The 27,062-nt window shown below is 40.7% G+C and overlaps 1 protein-coding gene across 1 annotated transcript in view; it reads right to left on the bottom strand.

Moving 5' to 3' along the window:
• SMC4 (structural maintenance of chromosomes 4) overlaps positions 1–27,062 on the bottom strand; it is a 109,254-nt gene that overhangs the window by 34,889 nt on the left and 47,303 nt on the right. The window contains exons 8-16 of the mRNA XM_089675438.1: positions 26,553–26,693; positions 21,796–21,946; positions 21,532–21,696; positions 11,315–11,548; positions 8,747–8,932; positions 6,932–7,093; positions 6,605–6,830; positions 4,668–4,747; positions 4,419–4,571 (exon numbers count right to left, since the gene is read on the bottom strand). Coding sequence (XP_089531564.1) covers positions 4,419–4,571; positions 4,668–4,747; positions 6,605–6,830; positions 6,932–7,093; positions 8,747–8,932; positions 11,315–11,548; positions 21,532–21,696; positions 21,796–21,946; positions 26,553–26,693 — 1,498 coding nt within the window. The remainder of the gene's footprint in view (positions 1–4,418; positions 4,572–4,667; positions 4,748–6,604; positions 6,831–6,931; positions 7,094–8,746; positions 8,933–11,314; positions 11,549–21,531; positions 21,697–21,795; positions 21,947–26,552; positions 26,694–27,062) is intronic.

The following is a 27,062-nucleotide window of genomic DNA, read 5'->3' as shown; positions in this document are numbered from 1 at the left end:
GCTAGAGAGCTTGACACGCCTCGAAGTGAAGAGATCATTCCCTGGCACCCAGAGGCAGATAACTCAGAAGTTTCCTTCTGCCAATTTTCCACGTCTGGAATATAAAAGAAAAAACCTATATAGTTCTGCGCTACCATCGGTGCTTCCTTCCGTAAAACGGTCTAAAAAAAGGTCTGCGCTGCTATATACATGTGCACAAATTAATCATCACAAACAATCTGATCAGTGTGGACAAATATGCAGCTGTTCATTAAGGAAAAAAAAAAAAGAAAAAAAAAAAAAAAAAAAGCTATACCAGGGAGGTGGTGGATTTAAGGACCAGTACCTCTGGAAAGGCTACAAGCTAACCTCATAAGGTGCATAAAGTTTGGAGGGGATTAGAGCCCATTGATATATCTACATTGTGGGGAGTCCAAGGTTCACTACCCCTTAAAGGGGAAGCTGAAAGTGACTTACTTGATATATAGGTAAAAAAATGGAGGTGAGAATAGTGTGGATGGTGGGAGATCACTTGTGTGGAGTTTTGAACACATCACAAATCAAGGACTATTGGAAAGATATTTTGAATAATTGTAATTATGAATTTTTTTTTTTTTTAATTCTTTCTTTAGAAACATTTTTAGGGTTGTACAGAGCACATATTAGAACATTGTTTCACACATAATATTGATGCTTTGGATTATAACTTTTTTAAGCATTGTATAAAGAACCTCCAGCACGCAAGTCATTAATTTATAGGTTATGTATTTGAAGTTATTTATGTGGGATTTGGTGTTAATGATTAAATTTGTGCACATGTATATAGCAGCACACCACATCTCGAATATGCACTGCGGACAGGGCCGGAATGTTAATTTTTGCACAGGCCAGAATTAGATACATTAGATTAGATTGCAGATCATCAGAAAAAAGGACTTTCCCAACTCCAACTCCAGGCTCTTCTTGATAGATAGGCAAATCTATCTGTTCCAGGTCACTAGAATGTTGAGTTGCAACAGTCTAGTGTAAAACTGGGCATACAGAATAACTCTTAAGAAAGCCACCATCAAGCCCAGTATCCTCGTGCATAAGCAAATTAAAGGGCGCACAACAAGCTGCAGATGCCCCACTTTAGAGCAGAGGGACAGATGTTCTTCATGGGGGAAATGCGAGACAGGGTTCTGTCCATGGCCAGGAACTCCAAGCATTAGAAGGACTCACTGACTTTTGGAGGTTTAGGACCAACAAGAGCTTTGCAGTGTCTGCACTGTCTGCTGCACACTGGAATTGAGTGTCTGCAACAACTGCTTCACAGGAGTAGATCATCCAGATAATCCACAATGGAGATTCCGTGGGCCCAAAGCATGGGTGTAAACCCAAGGTGCTGTGGATAGGTCAAAAGACAGGGCCACAAACTAAGAGCACAAACTACAACGAGCAGATAGCGCTGAAATATAGACATGGGCAGATAAGACTCCTTAATTTCCACCGAAGCCAGAAAACCTCACGCATGGGAGTGAATCTCTGACTGGACAGACCCCAAACATAACTGCACTCAAAAGGAACGAGCCGAGAACCTTTAGATCCGAAATGGGACAGGCTCCCTCATTTTACTTGGGAACAGTAAACAGGTTTGAGTGCAATCTTTCCCCTTATGGAACAGGAACAACAAACCTCAGAGAAAAGCTGCTCAAGGGCAGCTGGAAGACTGGCTTTCCTGCGTGCAGCAGAAGGCACATTGAAAGGCATGAAGCATGGAGGAGGCAAGGTGAAGAAACACCAGATTGTAACACCTGGACATGATGTGCTGGAACCATTGATCTGAAACGTTCCAGGTCCATACAGCCTTTAGGAAGTAACTTAAGCCTTGGACTTCTTAAAGATCCGTGTTCTGGATTTTTACTTGCAACCTGAGGTCTAGGAGGAATGAAAATAAACTCTTTGTGGTCTAAACTGGTGACTACTTGAGTACTGTAATCTTCATCTTCTCTTTCAGGGGCAACAGGGTACACTTGCTTCCAGTAATCCCATAGATAAAGGTATCCAAGATGCTACCAAACAGACTTTTAACTTCAAAGGGCACATGTTCAAGAGGTTTATTGCAGGGGAGGTCTGCTAACCAGCACTTGAGCCTCAGGATATGTCTCATGTGTACTTACAGGAGGCCCTGAAAAGCTGCCAAAAGAGAACTCCCAGCCCATCATTGCAAAAAGGCAGAACATCTGGAAAGAACTCCATATCCTGACATGCAAAGGAACCTGCCCTAATGGCACCTGGATCCTTAGCCATGTAAATGGCTCACATTAACTGGACCTGGTAGGCACCAACTGTAGAGAGAAAGAAGGCTGTATAGCAGCACCTACCAGGGAAATAGATGCCTTAAAGAGTGCTGAAAACCTCTTGTTCAAAAGGTCCTTAAAACACTGGAACTAATTCACAGGAATTGTTAGGGTCTTGTTCAGGAATAACATAGCAGCATCCAGTGCTGGAACAAACGACTTGTAGAAATGCTTGTTCATCCTACGCAAACGGTTTTGGAGGAATAAAGATGAATCTAGTCTTTGTAAAGATTCTTCCATGGATAAGAATAAAACAAACGTCTTTGGAGGTTTGGGAGCTTTCAAAGACCCTACTCTGTGGCTTTAAGCAATATTAACTCTGGTCCCTGCATTCCAACTCACAATCTTGACCTGATAAAATGGAGAGGGAAGCCTTGCTGTTGTCCAGACACTAAAAGTCCTTGGAGCCCAGCGGTGCTGTACACTGGAGGGAGCCTGAGTGTGTCTGTGCCCATCATAATCCAGGAAAGAGTCAGCCAGCGTTTAAGATGGTGTGTGCATTCACAGAATGGCATCTGGGTGGGCCTGCGCATGTGCCCTCCAGCACCAGCCCCTACAGGGATCATGGACCTAGATAAATGGCCTCAAGTTCAAATACCAATTGTGCCCGATAAGCCACTCTTCTCTTTTGACGAAAGAGCCAACCAAAAGGCCAACTGATCTCTAACCGTGGACAGAGCTCCCCCATGCCCCAGAGGGTGGAACTCTTATGCTGTGATAATACTAGTTAGAAGGTTTTCATTGCAGAGCTACAGAGTCCTAGGACCCGCGGCCATTGTTGCCTCTCTATGGTAACCTCTCCAGTGGTCTTCAGAGTCCAGGCTCCACATGTGCATCAGTGCCCAGATTGAAGGTGCTGCGAAGCCATGGGCAGCATACACAGAACACACTGTGCAGAATGAAGGCAACATACACAGCACATACAAAAGAACTCCCAGAACACAAAGAACACTACAGACTACAGCACTCATGAGCTATATAAGTCTTTACACAACTCAGTAAACTGTATTAAACACAAAACCAAAACTATAATACTGTATATTGCAGCTTACTAATCATTAGGTGCGGTAGTTGCATTAGCGTAAGGCTTTTTTCCCTTTATTTTCATATGGTAATCTGGTCAGTAATACACCTACTGTAATAAAATGCTTACACAGGAGCAGAGACACCTTTGGACAGCAGCACTGTCAGTCTAGGGAGAGGGTAGTGTTAGATGCACATATTTAGATACACTAAGAAACTAAAGCCAACACTTTATAAGCAGCTACACCAAACGGTATTTTTTTTTTCTAATTGGAAAAAGGTTTTACATAAGTGCTGATCCTGTAAGTGTTAAATTGCTTGTCATCAGCCTCTAACTGCTACATCTGCAGGGCAGTTTGCCATTTTGGAAAATAGACTTACTGGCTAGTTCACCAGGTGAAAATAAGGAAAGAAATCTTAAAAAAAAAAGAAAACTAATGCAGCTACCACATCTGAGAATTGGTAAGCTGCATTATAAGAAATGTTTGCTTTTGTGTTTAATACCACTTTAACTTTGAAAGGGCTAAATGAATATGGTGGCATGTTACACTAGTACATGACACAATGCTTGTGTGGCTTTATAAATATGGAGTGACAATATAACAACAGTTATACCATACTTGTACCATCATGTATTAATAAGCCATGTGCAAAAGTTTTCATGATATTGAAGTCTGTATGTTACAGTCTAGACAGGAATGCATGTCCAAACATCCACAAACCAAAAGAAAAAAAAAAAGCACGTTAAAAGGAGGTGTAAAATCAGTTAAATTCCTTCAAAAGTAACTTGTCAACTACTTGTGAAAGGGGTGGAGGATGTTTGATAGTTCTATAAGGAACACTTATATGTGGTGCTTGTTACCTTCATAAAGATGGATTGAGTTCTACCACAATGTCAGACAACAAACATTTGCTATACAGTAGTTACCCATGTCAAATCCTGCAAGTGCCTCAAGAAACGGTTACGATCTCTCTCTCTATAACTTTATACAATAGCTTTTTTCTTTTTTAATTGCAATTAGGGGTCATGCTTAAAAAGTGCTGCACTCATTTTTATGTTTGGATTATTTTTTTTACCTGAAGATTTGCTGTGAACTTTTCAAAAGTGTTTTTCATCTCCCGAGTGGACTTTCGTAGTTTAGCTACTTCTTCTTCAAGCTGAATTTTACGTTCCTGAATTACCACAGCTTTCTCAGAGTCAGACTTAAGTTTGGACTCCATCTGTTGTAACTAGAACATACCAGCAAAAATATGAACGTAGAGAAATATAAATGTTTGTTTGACTGAAACAGAAAGCACTACATTAAGTAAAGCAGTATTTCCAACCTGTTCTTCTGAAACTTCAACTGCAACAGAGTTTCCCATCCTGCCTTTCATCACCTTTCCTCCACCACCAGTCATTGTACCTAGAAATGGTAGAAGTTTACAAAAAGGTTACATATAAAGAAAAAATAGCACTATTGCCCCCCGCAGATTCTGCAGTTTTTGTTAAAATAAAACAAGGATTTTGATCCACTTTTAGGTCACTTGCAGAGGTGACTGAAAAAAGAGATCCATGATGGAATGCTTTTCAGAGAGCATGCTGCTGCCTCCCGAATGCCAATTTTTTTTTTTTGGCAGCCAAAACTGGAATTGTGAATGGGATTACTGCACCTAGCATTTGGCTCATGAATGGGTTGTGTTCAGCAGTGGTACTGCTTGTTGAATGGCATGAGAGGTATCATTTTAGCCACAGCCGCAAAGTATCATAGCATGTGCACATCAACTTCTACTAAACCAAGTTACTTTACAGCAGACTTTCACCTAAAAAGGGAAATTTTTCATTTTTCTTCCCAATAACCAGCCCCCCCAGCCATCACCAAATCACCACATTTGGAAGCTTTTTTCCCCAGGGAGCAGGTACCTAGTTTTGACAGACACCCGCTCTCACTTCCACTTGGACTGCCTAGGTCAGGGGTGTCAAACTGGTGGCCCTGCAGCTGTTGCGAAACTACAAGTCCCATCATGCCTCTGGCTTTGGGAGTCATTCTTGTAATGGTCAATCTTGCAATGCCTCATGGGACTTGTAGTTTGGCAACAGCTGGAGGGCCGCCAGTTTGAAACCCGTGGCCTAGGTGATCCAAGTGGAAATTTGGTCCCGTCCTCCCTGCTCGCAGCTTTCTGGGGACATATTACAGGTCCTATTAGGCTGCGGATCCATTCAGAAAGTACAGTGCAGCTCATGCAAGCACAGTGGGGAGTCGGCTGTGAGCCAAGAGGATAAGATGGAGGCACTCTGGACCTGAATACTGGTAAAGAACTGGCCCGGGTGATGACAACGCTGGATCCCTAAGGCTGACAAGTACCTGTTTAATAAAAGAATGAGCACCTGTATTTGTAGCTGCTTTCCTTTAAAATTTCTTCCAACAGCTGGAATTCTTCTTTAAGGTGAGCAGTAAGAGGACAGTGAAATTGCTTCTTAACCACCTACTGCATGCGGCGCTGATCAATCAGCTTTTATCTGACAGGGATGAGTAGATCGACTTCTGTTCAACTGCAGTGGCCACACATACTGTAGATCAAAATGATCCCTGCTGAACCAGCCAAACTTTGATCCATCTATGGCCACCTTTAGACACACTGGTCAGTAGTTGCACCCTTGTATTCTCAAAAATCCAACACTGTATGTGGGGACAGTGAGGGTCCTCCCACAACCAAAGCATTGGAGAGAAATGGAAAGTGCCAAAGGAAGGAATAATGCAAGTATTAGACCTTGTTCCGCTACCTGTAAGCTAAAATAAAGAAGTATAAAGGGTGCTGCCTGGGGCAATCCACCTGCTTTCCTGGTTTCCCAGGTTATCATTGTCAAATTAAAAAAAAGTTGGGGTGAAAATTTAAACTTACAGTTGTCATCAGAAGCAGAATAGAATTAAGAACTAAGGAGGCCATCTGTTACAGTAACAACTGCCTAAGAGGTGATTTCCCTTTCGAAGAGCTTTCTTATTTTCTGTTGAGTTTCCAGGATAGGCAATGAAGGAAAATCTCCCAATGATACATTCAGCTGACAGAATTATAAACTTTGCCACTCTCTACAAAACTGAACAAAATTTCTGCCTGGAGTTGGGGTTTAAAGCTTCAATGTGTGACAACATCAATTGTACAATTTAACATAAAGAAAAAAATAAAAAAAAGATTGAAAATAAAATTTGATGGGTTTACTAAAACAGCAGGAATCAAGTTACAAATGCTTTAGGCGAAACACACACACAGCATAAAGTCCTTACCAGACTGCTCTATAATTTGTCCTTGCAGAGTCACTACCCTCCATCTTTTGTCTTTCTGAAAGGCAACTCTGGTTGCTTGATCTAAATTATCTGCAACAAGTGTATCTCTCAAGGCAAAGTAGAAGGCTGGCCTGAAGTGCTCATCCTTCACTTTCACCATATCAAACAAACGAGGGATGTTTTCCGGGGTTTGTATTTTATTCATTCCTTTCTCCCACACATTCATCTGTAAAGAAAATTAAAAGTACAGGATATAACTTTGAACCAAATATTCTGCACAATTTCCATTTCCTTAAAATGTAAAAAAATAAAAACAATTTGAAATACCTTGTCTAAGCCAATAAATGTTGCAACTCCAACATTCTGTCTCTTCAAAAAGTTAACGCACTCTTGAGCTGTGTCAATAGTATCCACCACAATATGATCCAAAGCTCCACATGATGAGGAAATGGCAACATCATATTTTTCATCGATAGCTCCAAGGTCCCCCTGATAGCATAAACAATTATGTTACTTGTCAATGGCACACACTTGGTTTACAAGTATGTTAAAAAGACAAATAGATTTAAAAAAACAAAAAAAGTGTTGTTAAGTGCTGTGCTACCAATAAACGCGTAAAACAGAGCGCACATATGTCCATGTGATATCCACCTGCAGCTACAATCTGAAACGTTTGGTTTACAGTGACCCCTGTAGTAAGGGTCAACCTGAAAAGGTTAGCAAACACACTTGGGAGTTTCGTTGATGGTCTTCACTTTATTCCTCTATTTGTTTCTGTACTACACACAGATTTCTTGGAACATTGATGTACTTTTGATTCACTCAAAGTTAAATTTTAGTGTTCAAGTTAAATCTTGTTTTCCGATTGCTTGAACTTTAGTAACCACAGGACTTACAATATTGTGTGCTTATATACATCTTTAATGATACATTGTTTAATTTATTCCACGTAGTAGCATTATTAAGTTTATTTTTACTTCACTCAGGAAATGTTGTATGCCTGCCACGTGTATATATTGGTAGAGCAGCACCTAACTTTTTTTTGTTTTTATTATACACAATCTTGTGTTTGCAGCTTGTTTGTAATTTTGAAGCACAAACTTATTTTACGTTTTCAGTGTTAAAAAGCACAAACAAAATCAAATATGTATAATTAGTTCTTGTAACACAGTGGCCTCTACAGAAACCCATGCAAAACTGTCTAAATATTTAGCGGTCTTTATCTTTTAACAAAAAAATTTGATCGGGAGAAAAATATATCTTTAGTAATAACTATCAGAAAAATTTCCGATACAATGACTGGTCATGAATGTAAAAATGAAAGAATGTTTCAATTCTGGGAAGAATTTTCCCATCGTTTTTCTATTCATGTATACCCAGCTTAAATCCAGACTTTTATTAGATGGTAAAGGAGCAGTTGGTAACTGATAAGGCAAACTCTGATCTCTTATCAATGTGAGACAATCATGTGATTCGAACATCTGTGCAATGCATGAAAGCCAGACTGGCCAACAATGCTGCCCTTTTGTCTCTCAATCAGAAAATGTATATGCAGGGGATTAGTGCCTGGTACACACAGTTGCAAGGAGGCAGTCCCATTGGGTCAACGAGAGGCTACCGGCTCTCACAGCTAATTGCACCCACACGCATGTAATTTCTCAAGCAGCGATGACAGATTGGGTTACTATTTTTTATTATCCAATATATAACTAGATGATGCTGTATAAAGCCTGACTTTTGGTTCCAGGGTCCTCCCTAGACAAGGATCTTATATGAACACAGCCGTAGGGACAGGCAGATAACATGTTGCATGCACTTCACCAAAGATGTCTTAAACATTACAGTGTCAAAAACAAAAAAAAAAACACACCTACAGAAATGGTGAAGAAAAATTATATCTAACCAGTGGCGCCACAACACAATGGCTTCGTCAGACACATGGCACCAGCAAGAATTAGTTTAAGTTTTAAAAAGTAGTTTTAAGTTTAAAAACTACAGTATATACCACTAGCCTGAAGCCTTCCACTATACATTCATAGGACAGCAAGTATAGATTTTAAACTTTGCTCAATGCCATAGAGAAGAAAAGAAACCACATTTTTTTGAATGAATATGTGCCTTTTGAAAATCATGCAAACATACCAATCTGCCATAGATCCCAGGAATTTTTCCCTGTTTTTTCTGCTGAATCAGAGCATCAAGAACCTTTCCCCTGCTGCAATTTGCAGACAGGGAACTTCTGGACTCTTCCACCTTTTGTCTGATCTCTCTGACCTCGCTCTTCACAGTGATTTCTTCTTGTGCAAGCACTTCCAGCTCAGTCTCTTTCTGTAAATATAGTATGGCAATCAAATTAGCCAACAAAAAAGTTGTATGAAGCACTCTATAATCTACTAGCAAATTAAGTGGCAACAATTTTCGTTTTTGGCAAGCATAGAGTGAAGCAATTTGTATCTTTTTTTAAATAACCTATTTTAAATTGGTCACAAAGATTTTCCAAGCATGGACACCACAAACAAAAAGCTGATTTTACACAGTGGTTGTAAAGGCTCAAGTTCTTTTACCTTCATGTATTCTATGAAGGTGAAAAACTGTGTGCAGCTCCCCCCTCATACTTACCTGGGCCCCATCTCGATCCAGCGATGTTGACGAGAGCAGTGGCTCTCCGGGGACTCTTCCTTCCCAATGGCCAGAGGGAGTCTTTGAGAGGAAGATCGGGGCTGCTCTGTGCAAAACCACTGCACAGAGCAGGTATGACATGTTTTTGTTTTTTTTTTATTTCCTTTAATGTCACTTTAAGACACTTGCAAACTATACCTGCCTGGGAGCGAATTTTGTCTTTTTTTGCCAGTGTCTAATCATCTGAAGAGGACAGCATAACCCTATTGTAATGAATAAGAAGATACCTTGAGTCCTGGGATATAAGATAAGGATAGTTAAAAGGTAGATAAAAGTAGCTGTCGATGCTGCAGATAAATGTTACAAGATAAAACAATGCAAAAAATACAAATATCATAGCAAAATGCCTATTGTAAAGTTATAGACTGAATGCTGCACACTGAATTATTGATGTATTTGTGGAGGACTACAAGGATGGTGGAAACTAAAAGCAGGGCGCAAGACCAGCAAGAAACATTTAACCACTATGGCTAAAAGCAGGTATATACAGGGATGTTGAATTTATACCGCCCAGCGCCAGGGACATTTAGTACTGGGCACCGGGCAGGTTGGGTTTTTTCTAGTTGTTTTTTTTTTTAACCTTTAGCCCAGCTGCAGGCAAGCAGCAGGGCTCACCTGTCAGGTGATAGCATTCGTCAGGCGGCCGCACTGCTGCCCGATTGCTTTCACACAGACCACAGTGCCAGCCCTGCAACCACCACCCCTCCCCTCGCGTGAACCTCCTCCCGGGCTCTGCTTGCCCATCTGCTGGCCTGTTCAACTTGCACTATTGGCTAGGGGGGATTGAGGACACGTCCGCTCCCCTCCCCTCCTTGTCCTGACCCCAAAGGGACTTTATGTCACTTCCAGGTCCCCATTGACAGATTTCTCGGCCATCCAGGACAGGAAATAAAGTAATGCGGTGTGATGCACACTGCATTACATTCAGCGGAGCACAGGGCAGACATCCATGGTCTTTTAGACATTGGATGTCTCAAAATAAAGAGAACCTGTCACCAAAAATCATCACATGGGGACTTTTTTTTTTTTTTTAAATTGCAAAAATTTTAAGTTAGAGCCAACCACATAACATCCCCTCAAAAATAAATATATGATCCACTCTCACATATATGCACGTACAAAGGAAAAAGCACACGCTGCGGAGCATAAGTAAGGAAACGTTGACTGTGATACAAGTTACATGTCATTGCGCACGCCAGAATGAGAGCAATAATTCTAGCTTGAGACATCCACCATAACACTATACTGATGACCTATATGGGGCTTTAAAAGTGTCGCCTATAGAAAACATAGGTTACTGAAGTTCGTCACCATTTCACGAGTGCACACAAATTTAAGGTTTGACATGTTGGATTATCTATTTTCTCGGTGCAACCTCATCTTTTATATTTTACAAAAAAATAGGAGTAATTTATTGCTTTTTTGTACCCTAAAAAAAAGTGTATTTTTTTCTGAAAGTAATATTGGTAATATCATGCGACATAAAAAATTGGAACTATCACTACTTTATTCTCTAGGGTCTCTGCTTTCAGAAAATATATAATGTTTGGGGGTTTTGTATAATCTTCCATCCTAAAATTATTTTTTAAACTTGTGCAAAAAACACAGAAAAACGGCTCTGGTAGTGAAAGGGATAAAAGATAAGCCCAACACTCCCCTTTCCTGAGGAGCACCCAGTAAATGCTCATTACACTGCAAGGTCGCTCTCCTCCCTGATAGTGCCGAGGTGCAGTGCTGGAGAGAGGCAGGAAGGAGAGGAGGAGATAACAGCGCAATGATAAAAATATTAAATGTTTAGGTCGCCATAAAGCCCCATATGATTTAAAAAGCCCCAGACCTTCCTAAATGCACCTCAGATTTAAATACGGTTTTGGTTAAAAATTATTTTTCTTTACCTGGACAAGTAGATTGTCGTGAGGGACAAGTACATTGGGACCCCAATTTAGTCCCTGGACAAGTAGTTTTTTTCATAAATTTTCCACACCTCTGATATAGCATTATTCATTAATGCCCTACTCTTATATTACATACCTTCTTAAGATCTTCTTCTGCTTTTGGCAGTTTGGTCTCCAGTTCTTTGATAGCAGTTTTTCGTTCCCTTAATGTTGCTGATGCTGTGTTTAATGCATCCTTTGCTTTGTTAAGCTGAGACAAGGCTGTATTATGTCGACTTAAATAAATATCCAGCTCAGACTGGGCCACATCCATCTTTGACCGCGTTTCATTCACATTCTTATTCAACTCCATCAGTTCTCGCTCTTTACCCTAGGGGTAAATATAGCATATTTACATATGGGTACATATAGCAACTGTAAATTAGTCTTTATCCCTTATTTTAGAACACAACTCCAACAATATCCACCTACCAGAAGGTGAAAAAGCAGCATCAGTCTCAAAATGTTGCCTTCCCAGCACCACAGCACTATAAACTCGATGAAGCCCAACAAGGTGGCAAGAAGCACACCTAGAAATTGAGCACACTAAGATGGATAAGTGACTAGTTCGATCCAAAGAGCCCTCTTGTTCTGCTAATTGTCAGTCTAAAATGTACAAAACAGTGCAAGGATTTCATGGCTGCATCCTAGTACATAACTGAAACCACAGTGTCTCTCTGCTAGAGGACGAGATAACCAAAGCCCAGTCCTCTAGTCATGAGACCCAAAAGCAACAACTTCACCTTATGGAAAAACAATATGGCTTGAAGATGAACTGCTGGAAGAGAAAATCTCCTAATAGGCCTACCAGAACACCACAAGCCAGCTATCCTTAAAACTGTATGCTCTCAGAGCATGTTCCCACTGCCAAACCTAGCGCACAAAACTGTGAATTAGAAAGAGCACATTAGGTCAGGTCACCTAATCCTAATGCAGCAACCAGTCATAAAATAAAAATAAAATGCCTCCAGTACAATGACAAAATTGCTATACTATGGCCTAGCAAAAGCCACTTTAACACTCACTATCTCTGAGATTGTCTGTGTCTCAGGATTTTGGAACAAACAGTTTGTATTGGATATACACTTGCCACTACTAACAAGGAGAGAAATAATTTTAATGTCAAACTGGCTATCAGCCAAACCCTCTACCTTAATCGAACCTCTCTTAGCTATGTAGACTCTAATGTGGAGGGAAAGCAAGGTTAAGCCAAGACATACTGTACTTACATAAAAATTCTTCATAAGATGGCGATCATTAATTCAAGGAACAGAAAACAATTATTGCATTGCACAACCCTTTCGATAAATGACTAGTACTTCACAGAGGCCAGCAGAACCCTGGGAAACCCACAACTATCTGCTCCCACTCCACTGTGAAATTTCTCACTCATGGACACCTCATGTTGCCACCAACTTCAAAACCCTTCCACAGTGATGCAGCGAGACCCTCTCTTGCACATACTTCAACATTCACCATCTTTACACTGACAATTACACTGAGCCAACCTAAAATAAATTCTTAGTAACCCTTTGTTGTGCTAATTGTTTCCTTGGATTACAATTTAATATTGTTATCAAGTGTTGTTAAAAAACACCCCCAAAAAAACAAAACACAAATATTAAAAAAAGACTGGCTTTGTAGACTAGACTATTTTGCATGGTTTGATGTTCAAAATTACTTCTCCCCCCTCCCTCATGTAATCCCAATAATTTCTCTCTTTTTAAAAACCTTCTTTAATCCGACCAAATACAGGGCGAATAATACATCTTACTACAATCCAATATTTAGTCCGACTCTTCTTTGATACAGAAAACAAACCCATATAATCTGCAACAAACAAATGGGGCAAAAAAAGAAAAAAAAGAAAGAAAGAAAGAAAGAAAAAAAGAGAAAACGTAGCAGGATATGTAATCCTGTATACACTGACTCACCATGATATTAGGGTCTGCATCCTGTTGAGGTTGTTTTTTTTTTTTTTTTATAAATAACCAATTAAAAAAAGGGAAGATGAGATGGGAGAGAGGGAGGAAAGAGCGGGACAAATTGAGGGATGGCTCGGGCAGGGAGGACCCAGCTCTACCCTCCAAAGATAACATACATCCTGGCTTTCGAGGCCTACTCACTGAAAGTCTAAAATATACCTGCCAGGGCATCCAAATCTCACTGTGTTTTTCTCAGGCTATGGTTCCTAATGAACTGGTACATAAGTTGGATATCAGATACCCTATTATGCCAATGTTCGAATGTCGGTGAAGTAATTTGTTTCCATAGGGCCGGTATACATGCATTTGGAGCATTAAGAATATGTTTTAGGAGTGAATGTTTACAAAGTTTGATAAACGCGTATCATGCAAGAGATGTGGCTGGCTAGTCTGAAAGGAACCATCTGGTAAGATTTTAAAAAGGAAGATTTAACTTCTGACCAAAAAAGTATTAATCGTTGGACAGTCCCAAAAGATGTGTAAAAGGGAACCTTCCACCTTTTGACAGCACCAGCATAGAGGGAATACTTGAGAGTTGATCTTATGTAAAACTTGTGGTGTTTTATACCACCTAGTGAGAATTTTATAACCATTTTCTTGATACAAGTTTGGCAGCAAAGTGTTATGAGCAAGAAATAAAAATGTTAGCTTTTTGGGCTGAGGAGAACAGAATATTCAAATCCTGTTCCCATTTTGTCAAGAATCCCAGGTCCCGTTGATGGTCTCTGGCTATCAGCAAGGAGTAGGATTGCCATTGGGCATGTCAACTTAGCACTGCCCTATCGCAAATCCTCTCAAATGATGTTAGAGGCTGAACATTTTAATATTCAGGAGGAAGGGCTCGCAAGCAGGAATCGAATTGAAAACAAAAAGAAAATCCAATTATGAACCAAGCATGGTTTGTATGGTTGCATTGAAAGACATAGTGGAAATATCCCTCTGGCATAGAGATGCAGAATTGTGAATCAGTAAAACTATTTGGTAATAAATCTGAAAGGAGAATCAGCAGAAGTGGACTAGGATGAGGTGAAAGATGTTGTCTTGAAAATTGATTTAACAGCATACAAAAGGTGGCCCAACAAGGGTGTGGGTTGAATTGTCTGCTCATAGAAGAAGCAGGATATGCCCAGATAATGCCTTCCAAAGGGGCAGTAATTGCAGCCAGTTGTAGTCTTGGCCATGACTTAGTAGTCTTTTGGGTACACCAATCAACAATTTTTCTTAAATGGGCAGCAGCATAATATTAATAGGATCTGGAAACCCAAATCCAATTGCTCTGCTGATTTTGGCCCTCTTTCCTCCCCAAAAGAGAGTTTACCACAGAGTTTTCTGAAAGATCAAAGACACCAGAAGTTTGTAAAAAAAAAAAAAAAAAAAAAGACTCCTTCAGTCTCCGCCCGAATCACTAGCCTTCTGAACGACATATCAGACTGGATGTCACTCCACTTCCTGAAATTAAACCTTGCCAAAACCGAGCTCCTAGTTTTCCCACCAGCCCACGCCCCCCCCCGACCTCTCCATCACAACCAACAACGCCACCATCAGCCCCACCACACAAGCCAGAGTACTAGGTGTCATTCTAGACTGCAATCTGTCTTTCCAGCTCCAGATCCAATCGCTGACAAATTCATGCAGACTCCACCTCCACAACTTTTTCAAAATACGCACGTTCCTAACTCCAGAAACTACAAAGCAACTCATTCACTCCCTTATCTCCCGACTTGACTATTGCAACTCCCTCCTCACCGGCCTACCCCAACACAGGCTATCCCCGCTTCAGTCTATCCTGAATTCTGCGGCCAGACTCATCCACCTTACCAACTGCTCCATATCCACCACCCCCCTCTGTCAATCCCTCCACTGGCTTCTGATTGCCCAACACATAAAATTCAAAATATTAACATTAACGTACAGAGCTATTCATAACACTGCCCCAAACTACCTCACCGACCTGACATCCATCTACCACCCAAAACGCACTCTCCGCTACTCACAAGACGACCTTCTCTCCAGTTCCCTGGTCTCCTCCTCCCTTGCCTGTCTCCAGGGCTTCCCCCATCCTCTGGAACTCACTACCCCAATCCATCAGACTATCACCTTCCCTCCTCACTTTCAGGCGCACCCTGAAAACCCATCTCTTCAGAGAAGCCTACCCAGCCCTCACCTAATTGCTGATCTCCTCCGCTCTTCAAACCAATCCATCCCCCACAGCTATTTCCTCCTGTACCACTCTCCGCTCCCTCCTAGATTGTAAGCTCCAAGGAGCAGGGCCCTCGAACCCCTCGTGTATTGTATTGTTACTGTACTGTCTCGTGTACGGTCTCCCATTATAATGTACAGCGCTGAGCAAACTGTTGGCGCTATATAAATACTGTATAATAATAATAGTATGGAGAGTATCTTGTGCTATGGTATCTCCCCTTAGTTAAAAGCCACCACAAATTTTGGACCTCAAATAGTCTGAAAAGTAGTGGTGCACCAAAATGAAAATTCTGTTGCCATCACAGATACTGAAAACTCAGAATGCAAGTGGCTGAAAACTGAACCTAAACTGAAATGTCTGCGTATGTGGGGGTGGGGAGGCTCCAATAATTTTTTTTCAACTTTCATGTATATATTTTTTTTTAACTTATGATTTTATTGCTATCACATAGGGGACTAATAGTCCCCTATATGATAGCATATGACAGGCCATCTTTGTAGGGGGGAGGTTAAGGGGGGGGGGGGCAGTGTGTGCAAGGAGGAAGCAGGAGAGAGCAGTGTATACAGTGAGGTAGCAGTGTATACAGAGAGGCTCCCTCCCTGGATGTCACTATGGGGTTTATTTACTAAAGCTGGAGAGTCCAAAATCAGACTCCCTTCTGCCTAGAAACCAATCAGCTTCTAACCTCAGCTTGTTCAATGAAGCTTTGGCAATGAAACCTGGAAGCTGATTGGTTTCTATGCAGAAGGGAGTCTGATTTTGGACTAGTAAATAAACCCCTATGTGTCAGTGCCAGTTTTTAAAAGCAATTGCCGTTTTTTTTTCCTTTACCTAGCTCAAAGAAACAAAGTTTCATTCATTCTCTGAGCTATGGGGAAGAAACTATAAAGGAACTTAGTTTCTTTCCTGAGCTAAAAGAAACAGTTTCTTTTAGCTCAGGGAAAGTGGCACCTGATTCTCTGAACTATAGTGAAGAAAAAAAACAAAAAAAAACAAAAACCCAGCAATTGCATTTAAAAACCAGCACTGACATATAGTGACAGCCAGTCACTGTATACATTGCTCCTCTCCTGCCTTTCTCTGCCCCCCCCCGCCCACATCTGCAGTACACACAGTCCCCTGTATCGGCAACATTTTTCCTATCGGCAAAATGCCAATAGAACTATTTGCGGCCGATATGTTTTAGTGGCCGAAATTTCGGTGCATCCCTACTGAAACGATTTATAATATGCAACGGTGAACTCGTCAGGGCCAGGTGCCTTCCCAGTACTCATAGCCTTAAGGGCTAAATTAAATTCATCTGTGTAAAGTGGGCGATCTAGATCTTGGGACCTTGGCTAGAAGTCCTGTAAATAGCAGCAGATTACAGTCTGAAATTGAGAGAGAGGCGTCACAACATCAGAGTGAAGATTATACAGGTCCATATAATAAGACCGAAAACTCGCAGCTATAGGAGAGTCCTTAACCACAGTACCATTCTTACTTATAATTTGCGGGATATAGATTCTGGGCCGAACATCTCAAAGGGCCCGTGATAACAGTTTACCTGGTTTGTTTCCATAGTCACAGAATGTATGCTTACATCTAAGTAGCTTCACTTTTGCCTGATCTGTAAAATCATGTAGTTTCATTCTGAGAGAAAACAGTTTATCTTGCACTTGTTGGGCCAAAGATGGTTTATGAGCCCTCTCTAATGACCAAATTTGAGAGACTAGAGAATCAAGTTGGGTGGAAACAGCTTTTCTCCTTTGAGTACCTAACAATTAAATTGCCATGTATGAAACACTTATGTGCAGCATGTAAGAGACATCCTCAGTTGAATTCATATAAAAAGAAAAAAAAAAAAAAAAAAAAACAGTTTAACGTTGAACCTTAGCCTGAAAGGTAGAACTTGAATTAGTTTTTCATTTGATTGTCAATTCCAGTGTTTCCGTATCTGTGGGCCAATGATCTATATACAGTGTATAAGGGCATGATCTACGATGGAGAAAGAGCCAATGGCAGAAGATTCAAGCAGGGGGAAAGCCTGCTTGTCTATCAAAATATAACCTATCCAAGAATATGTATTGTGAGGTATGGAAAAGTAAGAATATTCCTGGTCTTGAGGATGTGTAGTCCATCATGAACCAGTTGGTAAGAATGGAGACGCTTTTTCACTCTTCTCAAAAGCTGAAAATGACAGATGGGAGGAACCCCTGGACACGTCAAGTAAAGGGTCAAGAGCTAGACTCAAGTCACCTCCAATAATGAGAGTGCACTCCCTATGCTGGGCTATACATTTTAGAAATCTTTCTAGAAAGATAATTTGATTATCATTTGGAAGATATACACTATATTGCCAAAAGTATTGGGACTCCTGCATTTACACGCACATGAACTTTAATGGCATCCCAGTCTTAGTCTGTAGGGTTCAATATTGAATTGGTTCACCCTTTGCAGCTATAACAGCTTCCACTCTTCTTGGAAGGCTGTCCACAAGGTTTAGGAGTGTATCTATGAGAATGTTTGACCATTCTTCCAGAAGCGCGTTTGTGAGGTTGGGCACTGATGTCGGACGACAAGGTCTGGCTTGCAGTCTCCACTTTAATTCATCCCAAAGGTGTTCTATCGGGTTGAGGTCAGGACTCTGTGTAGGCTAGTCAAGTTCCTCCATCCAAAGCTTGCTGATCTATGTTTATGGACCATGCTTTGTGCACTGGTGCGCAGTAATATTGGAACAGGAAAGGGCCATCCCCAAACTGTTCCCACAAAAGCTGGGAGCATGAAATTGTCCAGAATGTCTTGGTATGCTGATGCCTTAAGAGGTCCCTTCACTGGCACTAAGAGCCAAGCCCAACTCATAATCCCCCACCAAACTCAGACACGTCCATCGATTTGCCAGACAAAGAAGCGTGATTACTCCAGAGAACACATCTCCACTGCTCTAGAGTCCAATGACGGTGTGCTTTACACCACTGCATCCTACGCTTTGCATTGCATGTGGTGATGTAAGGCTTGAATGCAGCTGCTCGGCCATGGAAACCCATTCCATGAAGCGCACTACACACTGTTTTTTGTGCTAATCTGAAGGCTACATGAAGTTTGGAGGTCTTTAGCTATTGACTCTGCAGATAATTGGTGACTTCTGCGCACTTCAGCATGTGCTGACCCCGCTCTGTCATATTACGTCGCCAACCACATTGAGGCTGAGTTGCTGTTGTTCCCAGTTGCTTCCACTTTGTTATAATACCACTAACAGTTGACCATGTAATATTTAGTAGCAAGGAAATTTCACGGATGGACTTACAGTTGTGGCCAAAATTATTCAACCCCCAATGCTGTAAAGGGGTTTAGGGACTATAGTGTACATTTGGAATTGTATTCAGAATCAAATCCTACAAGGACGTTGTAACTACCCAAATGCAACTAAAATGACATCAATTGTTTATGTAATACAGTAGTAAATGGTTCTTATGTGGTTTCTTCATTGCCACAATTATTCAACCCCTTAAAGACTACCACTCTGAAGAACAGAGGTTCATACAGGTGCTTTCCATCAGGTATTGAAAACACCTGTGGATGTCACCGAGCAGCAATCAAGCATAATAAGCACCAATTAGGCAGCTTTAAAATGACTGTGATACTCAGCTCCTTCTAGACATTTACTGGTGTGGTTACAAACATGGTGAAGGCAAGAGAATGGTCCAGGAAGACAAGAGAAGAGGTGATTTCTCTTCACAGGAAGGGCAATGGCTATAAGAAGATTGCAAAGATGTTAAACATACCAAGAGACACCTTAGGAAGCATCATTCGCAAATTCAAGGCAAAGGGCACTGTTGAAACGCTACCTGGTCGTGGCAGAAAGAAGATGCTGACTTCGACTGCTGTGCGCTACCTGAAGCGTAGAGTGGAGAGAAGTCCCCGTGTGACTGCTGAGGAACTGAGAAAAGATTTGTCAGATGTGGGTACAGAAGTTTCAGCCCAGACAATAAGACGCACACTGCGTAATGAAGGCCTCCGTGCCAGAACTCCCAGGCGTACCCCCTTGCTGTCTCCAAAGAATAAGAAGAGTCGACTGCAGTATGCCAAAAGCCATGTGGACAAACCACAAAAGTTGTGGGATAGTGTTCTGTGGACTGATGAAACAAAATTAGAACTGTTTGGGCCCATGGATCAACGCTATGTTTGGAGGAGGAAGAACAAGGCCTATGATGAAAAGAACACCTTGCCTACTGTGAAGCATGGTGGAGGGTCAATCATGCTTTGGGGCTGTTTTGCTTCTGCAGGTACAGGGAAGCTTCAGCGTGTGCAAGGTACCATGAATTCTCTTCAGTACCAGGAGATATTGGATGGAAACGTGATGCAGTCCGTCACACACCTGAGGCTTGGGAGACGTTGGACCTTTCAACAGGACAATGATCCCAAGCATACCTCCAAGTCCACTAGAGCATGGTTGCAGAGGAAAGGCTGGAACATTTTGGAGTGGCCATCGCAGTCACCAGACTTAAATCCGATTGAGAACCTCTGGTGGGACTTAAAGAAAGCAGTTGCAGTGCGCAAGCCTAAGAATGTGACTGAACTGGAGGCCTTTGCCCATGAAGAATGGGCGAAGATACCCGTAGATCGCTGCAAGACACTTGTGTCAAGCTATGCTTCACGTTTAAAAGCTGTTATAACTGTAAAAGGATGCTGTACTAAGTACTAAGATTGAATGTCACTTGGGGGTTGAATAAAACTGATAATGCTGTGAGCACAGAAAAGACATTTGTGGTTATTTCATTATAACTGTTATGTTATATTTGTCTGACCTACAAGTGCCTCTTTAATGTAAATGTAAGCAAGATGACTGAATGATCAAAAGCAATGTCAAACTGGCCAAAACACTCAATTTCAGTGGGGGTTGAATAATTTTGGCCACAACTGTATTGCACAGATGGCAACCTATCACGATACCACGCTTGAATTCACTGAGCTCCTGAGAGCGACCCATTCTTTCACAAATGTTTGTAGAAGCAGTCTGCATGTCTAGGTACTTGATTTTATACACCTGTGGCCACGGAAGTGATTGAAACACATGAATCCAATGATTTGGAGGGGTGTTCCAATACTTTTGGCAATAAAGTGTAGGTTGGCCAGGGTGATTTTATGCTCGAATATATTCCCCTTCACAACCAAACAGCGCCCCTCATTGTCCAAAATAAAGGGAAGTTGGTTTGAAATAAGAATAAAACACTTTTGGATTAAGAATTTGGGGAAGTGCTGTGATAAGCAATGGGGAAACTAGACCAATGCAAGCTAGGGATCTTATTCAAGCGGAAATGTGTCTCTTGGAGAAACACCACTTGAGCCTTGATGCACTTAATTTCCGACTACAATTTGGAATGTTTTTCCAGGGCATACAAACCTCGTACATTATATGGAGGTAAACTGGAGAGATGGCATCCTTAAGTTAGCAAACATATGTACCAGATCAGGACGTTCAGAACAAATCAGAGTCTTTCAAAGCTCAGCTAGGGGTGTAACAGAGAGCCTGTGCCGTGTGGGAAGGTAAGGGATGGGTTAGAAACAAAAATGGAAAAACCAAAGAAAAGGTTATAGAAAAACGTTTTAAGTTAGAGACCCTTAAGAATAGCAATATTCTATTATTAGAAAGTGTGAACCGTAGAGGTCCTGTGGGCAATTACAAAAAAAAAAAAAAAGAAAAAAGCCGGTGCCATCTTTGCTGCTACTTCTGAATTCTTACGCATTCGCACTTCCACCCTTTCTAGTATGTCTAGTATGCCAGAATCTCACTCACATGCAGTACAAGTGAACCAAGTTCGTTTTCATTTAAAGTTACCATGGTGACTCAGCCCCGCATAAGGAATAGGCAGCGGTCTTGCGAGATTTCAATGCAATGGTGAGGAACAGAAGCATGGCATGTAGATGCATAGACTAACGGCACGCTCAGTGTGCCGTCAATCGAGATAAAAAAAATGCACATGCGTCAGTGACATCATTGAAAGAAACAACGGGCGATATCTCAAACTGCACAAGTTAAAATACTTTTAAAGCCAACAACTTGCAAGTCATTTTATACTGCTTTATATGGCGCAAAGTTGTCCAGGTAAACTTACTACCACTTTAAGATTTCATAATGTTACAGACCTCCTTTTCCTCCTGTAAGCCTTGAGTTTCTATTTTAAGACTGTCCATAACTTCTTGTAACTTCTCTTCTTCCTTTTCTTTCTGTTTCTCAAGGGTTCCTTTTTTACTGGTAGCCTCTTCAATAATTTTATCACTGTTAGCAGGAACACTCTTTAATTCTTCCACCTTAACAAAACACAAAAAAACATGATCTCTATTTATTCACTTAACTAAACATGTAAACCTGTAATATACAGGCAGAAGTTGGCCAAGAACAAGCTCTACCTTTTCTTTGTCCTTTTGAAGCTGCTTCTGAAGCTTTTTTACTTTACTCTTTGCATGTTTGAGCTTCTCCCGTAAATCAACATCTTGCAAGTCCAACTGAGTAAATTTCTCCCTGCTGTCCTCAACAAATTTGTTGATTTTATTCATTTCCCTTGAGGAAAAAAAAATATTGTTAAGGTAATTGTAAACTTTCTAAAAAAGAAAGTATATAGTACTACTAAACATTTTCTTCACTTATCTGAAGATGAAAAATCCCCTGTATGTTAATCTACCTCCATACTGTGCTGCTAGATGTCAAATCAAGCTATCACTGATATGCTGTGGAACTAAACTCTCTCAATCAACATTAGAAATATTTAATGCTTATGCTGCTAGCATTAGTAAATAGATAGGAAGGTATATTATATTTACTTGATTTAAATATAAGCAAAACCCAAAATGATGTCATACATCGCAGGCATTTTCTTTTCTTTTGGAGGAGGGGCTTTCTCAGCTAAGCACATGAACCTGCCTGCCCTAAAGGCAGATGGATTCCAGGAAGTAAATGCTACATGAATCATCTGCCTTACTCAAGATGAAGAGCTAGAAATGCTAGGGGGTGTTTTTGAAAGTGAAAATTAACACATGGAAACATGGATGGATGGGTGGGTTTGCTTTGAATATTGAAAACTGAAAGTTCACCTTTCTCAGCATGGTAAACCAGTATTTAGGGTGTAATATGTAGAGTATCCACCCCCCCCCCAATCCGTCCTCTCTGCGAAAATGGGTGGGAGATCTCCTCTCCGTACCCACTGTCAATCTGTAAACAGTGTGGTCATGCAGGGTTCCACCCACATGGCCACATCACTCTTTCAGAGTTCTGACGATGAATGTCTACAAATACCTTCTGCAATTGCGGCTGACATCTTGTAGCTCTCAATGAACTGCGAGGGTGCTGGTGAGAGCTCTCGTCGTCAATTGAGATTCCTGGACTTCAGTAACTACCTGCTAGTATCAGAGATACGGGGAGACAGTGTACTGGCAGTCTGCAAGACCCTGACATTGCACCATCAATCTGCTGATTATGAGTGCAATGCTTTACAGGCTTCCAAAAAAGAAATTCAATAAATAAAAAGAATTAAAATAATAAATGCACTTTTTTACCTGCAAAAAAGGTGCATTTTTTTTTTTTTTTAAAAAGGTGAACTTCTGCTTTAACCACCTCCTACCCACTATATAAGGAAATGACGGGCGGTTGGCGATACTCTCATTCTGGGAGGACATCACTTTAACTGTGCATGCGTGCCCCCGGGGGCTCGTGGCGATCAGTGGTGTGATGTGTCCCTGAGACACAGCGGATTACCGATCAGAGTAAAGAGCCATTGATGTCGGCTCTGTCATGATATCAGCTGTGTCCAATCACAGCTGATCGCATGTAAACAAAGAAATGCTGGTTATCGGCAGTCCTCTCCTCACACTGACAGTGCGTGAGGAGAGGAGAGCCGGTAAGCGGCATTCCTCAGAGGGGACATCTACACTGATCAGGGCACTGATGATCAATGTAGCCCCATCAGTGCCACCTGTCAGTGCCCATCAATACCACATACCAGTGCCCATCAGTGCCTACCAGTGCACATCAAAGCTGCCTTTCAGTGCCGTCTATCAGTTCCATATATGAGTGCTGCCTTTCAGTGCCCATCAGTGATGCCTGTCAATGGCCATCAGTGCCACCTACGAGTGCCCATCACTGCAACCTCATTAGCGCACATCAGTGAAGGAGAAAAATTACTTATTTACAAAATTTTATAACAGAAAGTAAGAAAAAACTTTTTTTTTTCTTCTAAATTTTCAATCTTTTTTTAGTTTGTTTAGCAAAAAATAAAAAACCTAGTGGTGATTAAATGCCTCAAAAAGAAAGCTCTATCTGTCTCAAAACAAATTATAAAAATTTTGTTTGGGTACAGTGTTGCATGACTACGCAATTGTCATTCAAAGTGCAACAGCTCTGAAAGCTGAAAATTGGCCTGGGCAGGAAGGGGGTAAAAGTGCTCAGTAGAAAAGTGGTTAAATAGCGGTTTCGGTTTTTGGTGCTCAGATACAGTGGAGTTCCACTTTACCAAATTAAGTATTCAGCCTGCGGTTTCATACTATATAGAGTCAGATACAATTAAGGTATTAAAAGAGGTTAACACATTTTTGTTTCATCAGGAAAAAACAAAAAACAAAACCAGAACAGGGTTTTTGTTAATGCAATGCAACAAATAAAAGCCTTATAGGTCCATAAAAAAATAGTAACTCATGCATTGTGACTTTGCATCTAAGCTTCAATGACCTCTGGTCACTGGGGAATTCTGCCCCTTGTCCTGAATTTAAAGCAGTATTAAAGCGAAAACCACAAATATAATATTTTTCGGATTACCACTCATTAGATGTGGGGGCTGCATTCATTTTCTTTTTTCAGGGTTTTCCCCCTCTGTTTTCACCTGGTGATCTGGCCAGTAACACATCCCCTCTATTAGCATGCCCCCACTCTGGATGAAGGAGCACAGGGGGCACCTTTGGACAGCCTCATTGTCCTTCTGGGGGTTGGGAAGTGTTGGATGTACTAGCAGATTTAAATACACTAACAAATTGAGCCAAACTCCAGCTCACAGCAAACAGTTTCTTTCCTTTTGGGATAAAGTTTTTATATAAATAAATTAAAACTGCTCATTGTAAGCAGCCGTCTCATCCCTGCAACTGATACATCTGCAAGACAGCTTATGATTTTGAAAACAAAACAAAAAGAAAAAAAGAAAAAAAAAAAAAAAAAAGATTTACTGGCCAGATCACCAGATGAAAATAGAAAGAAAGCCTAAAAAAACATTAATGCAGCTACCACATCTAAGAAATTGTAAGCTGCAATATAATAAACGTTTTCTTCTGGGTTTAATATCACTTTAATTTAAGAGAGCGTTCCCTATTGGTGCAATCCCACCTCAAGAACACCCATTGCCAATCCTACTGTATCCTAACCCGAGCATGTAGGCACTGAGATGCCCCCTCCAGCATACAAAGTAATCCCAACTGTAAGAACATAACTCCCTATTCTTGTGAGACACTGGGGGTTTTATCGCAATCTGACAGTAATATACTGTTTGAGGAACACTGACAACACTACAGCATTTATACCACGCATATATGGGCCATTCAAAAACTTATGAGGCAATGTGGCAACATATAGTAATCCTAAATAAATATAGATGTCGTTAGCACAGGTCACACATTGCAAAAGACCTAAAAGAAGATGGCTTTGGGTTGTATATAGATATATGGCAATATAGATGTCAGGCTTTAGAAATAATGTATGAGTATGAGAATGCAACAGTAGTTTTTGTCATTATACAGCCAGCTTTGATATTTTAAGAAATTGCTGGAGCTTACATAGCGCATTCTACATAATCATGTTAAGACATTATTTTGCATCATCAAATGTGTTCCATGCACAAAAGGTAAAGGATAAGTTCATTTGTGTTTGTAAATACATAAATAATAATAAAAAATTATAATGAATACACAGTTTGCAGGTAAAAAAAAAACAAACTGCATTTATTATTATTTTTTTACTAGGAGCCTAGAAAGCAATGATCCAGCAGACCTCAGCACAGTGGCTAAATGGTTAGCACTTCTGCCTGGCAGTACTAGGGTCGTTGGTTCGAATCCCAGCCACGGCACTACCTGACTGGAGTTTGCATGTTCTCCCTGTGCCTGCGTGGGTTTCCTCCGGGTACTCCGGTTTCCTTCCACACTCCAAAGACATGCTGGTAGGTTAATTGGATCCTGTCTAAATTGGCCCTAACATGTGTATGAATGTAAGTTAGGGACCTTAGATTGTGCACCTCTTGAGGGTTAGAGACTGATGTGAAGATCCCCTGCTAGCTGTCACACTGTGTAGCGGAGTGGCAGACATGGTTCCACTCAAAACAAGCACCCACACTAAATAAGCGTCATGACTAATGACTTATGCACTTCATTTACAACAGTGGTGTCCAACCTGACACCCAAGATAGCTATGACTACAGCTCAAGGCAAAATCATAAACTTAATTAAAAATGTATATATTTTTTGTTATGTTTCAATTTTTTTTGTAAAAAAATATGTTTAAACTTCGTAAACACGAGGCCAAAGAAAAAATTTACAGTGTCTCTTTACAGGGCTTGTTTCATCTTCCAAAAGAAAAACAAAATCCCACTCTTCACAATTACACTTTATTCATGTCATCAGTTTTCAGCCGCACCTGTATTTGTGAGCAACTATTTTCAAGGAAGAAGCACACAAAGGTCAAAATTAGAACTATAATATCTGATGAGCACTTTGAGACTTCACTGAGTTTTGCCACTACATCCATCGAACCAGATATTGATGCGTTTGTTTATCAAAAAGAGTCAAATATTGCATTTATTTTATGTTGCCCTCTTTCACTTTTATAATAAAAAATATTACAAAAAATATATATATTTTTTTTTACTCAGATAGGTTTTTCTGCTCATCAGCCATCCCCATTGTTAGCGTATTTTAAGTGTGGCCCCAAAAAACAATTCCTCTTCTTGCAATATGGCCCAAGGACGTCAAGAGGTTGGACATCCCTGATACACCATCCTGAATTAACCACTCATGAAATGGAACACTTTGCTAGCATTATTAAAAAGGGAGTTCCTCCAAAATGTGTCTTTGGTATATATGTAAAAATACAAAATTTTCAAAGTTTACACAAAGATCATTTTAAAAAAAATATTTACTTCTCCACATCTTTCAAAGCTTTGTTCTTTGCCTTCATTTCCTCAGCAAGGACACTGCTTTTTTCACTGATCTCCTTAGTTTCTTCTTGCACCTTTTCTTTCTTTTGCTCTTCCTCCTGAATACGTTTCTGCATTTCATGTCTTTACATAAATTTGGAAAAAAGAGGGAGGAAGGTAAAGTACAATGGTTATTGATGTTAAGGTCACAACATTACAAACCGTAAGAAAACACAGACAAACCACTTCTTATACTTTTTGAACTAAGAATGTCCTATATGTAACACATTAAGGCCCCATGCACACATTGAAGCTCAAAAACGGTTTCTGCCTTACAGGAGTTTTCATCATCAAAAAAGTGGTAAAAAGCCACTAAAAAACTCCCCTGCCGCTAAACTCCTGAAAACGCTATAGTGTGCATGGACACAAAGGCTAACATGGAGGAGAGTTAACAGGCAGATTAAAATAAAAGTTCAAAACAGCTCAAACTCCTGTAGGAGCAGTTTCTTTGAG

This window comes from Staurois parvus, unplaced genomic scaffold (genome assembly GCF_062004578.1).
Source record: "Staurois parvus isolate SC_StPar_1 unplaced genomic scaffold, SC_StPar_1.0 ptg000155l, whole genome shotgun sequence".
NCBI classification, from domain to species: Eukaryota; Metazoa; Chordata; class Amphibia; order Anura; family Ranidae; genus Staurois; species Staurois parvus.
Note: the sequence above shows the minus strand (reverse complement) of the source record. Positions and strands in the feature narration are given on the sequence as shown.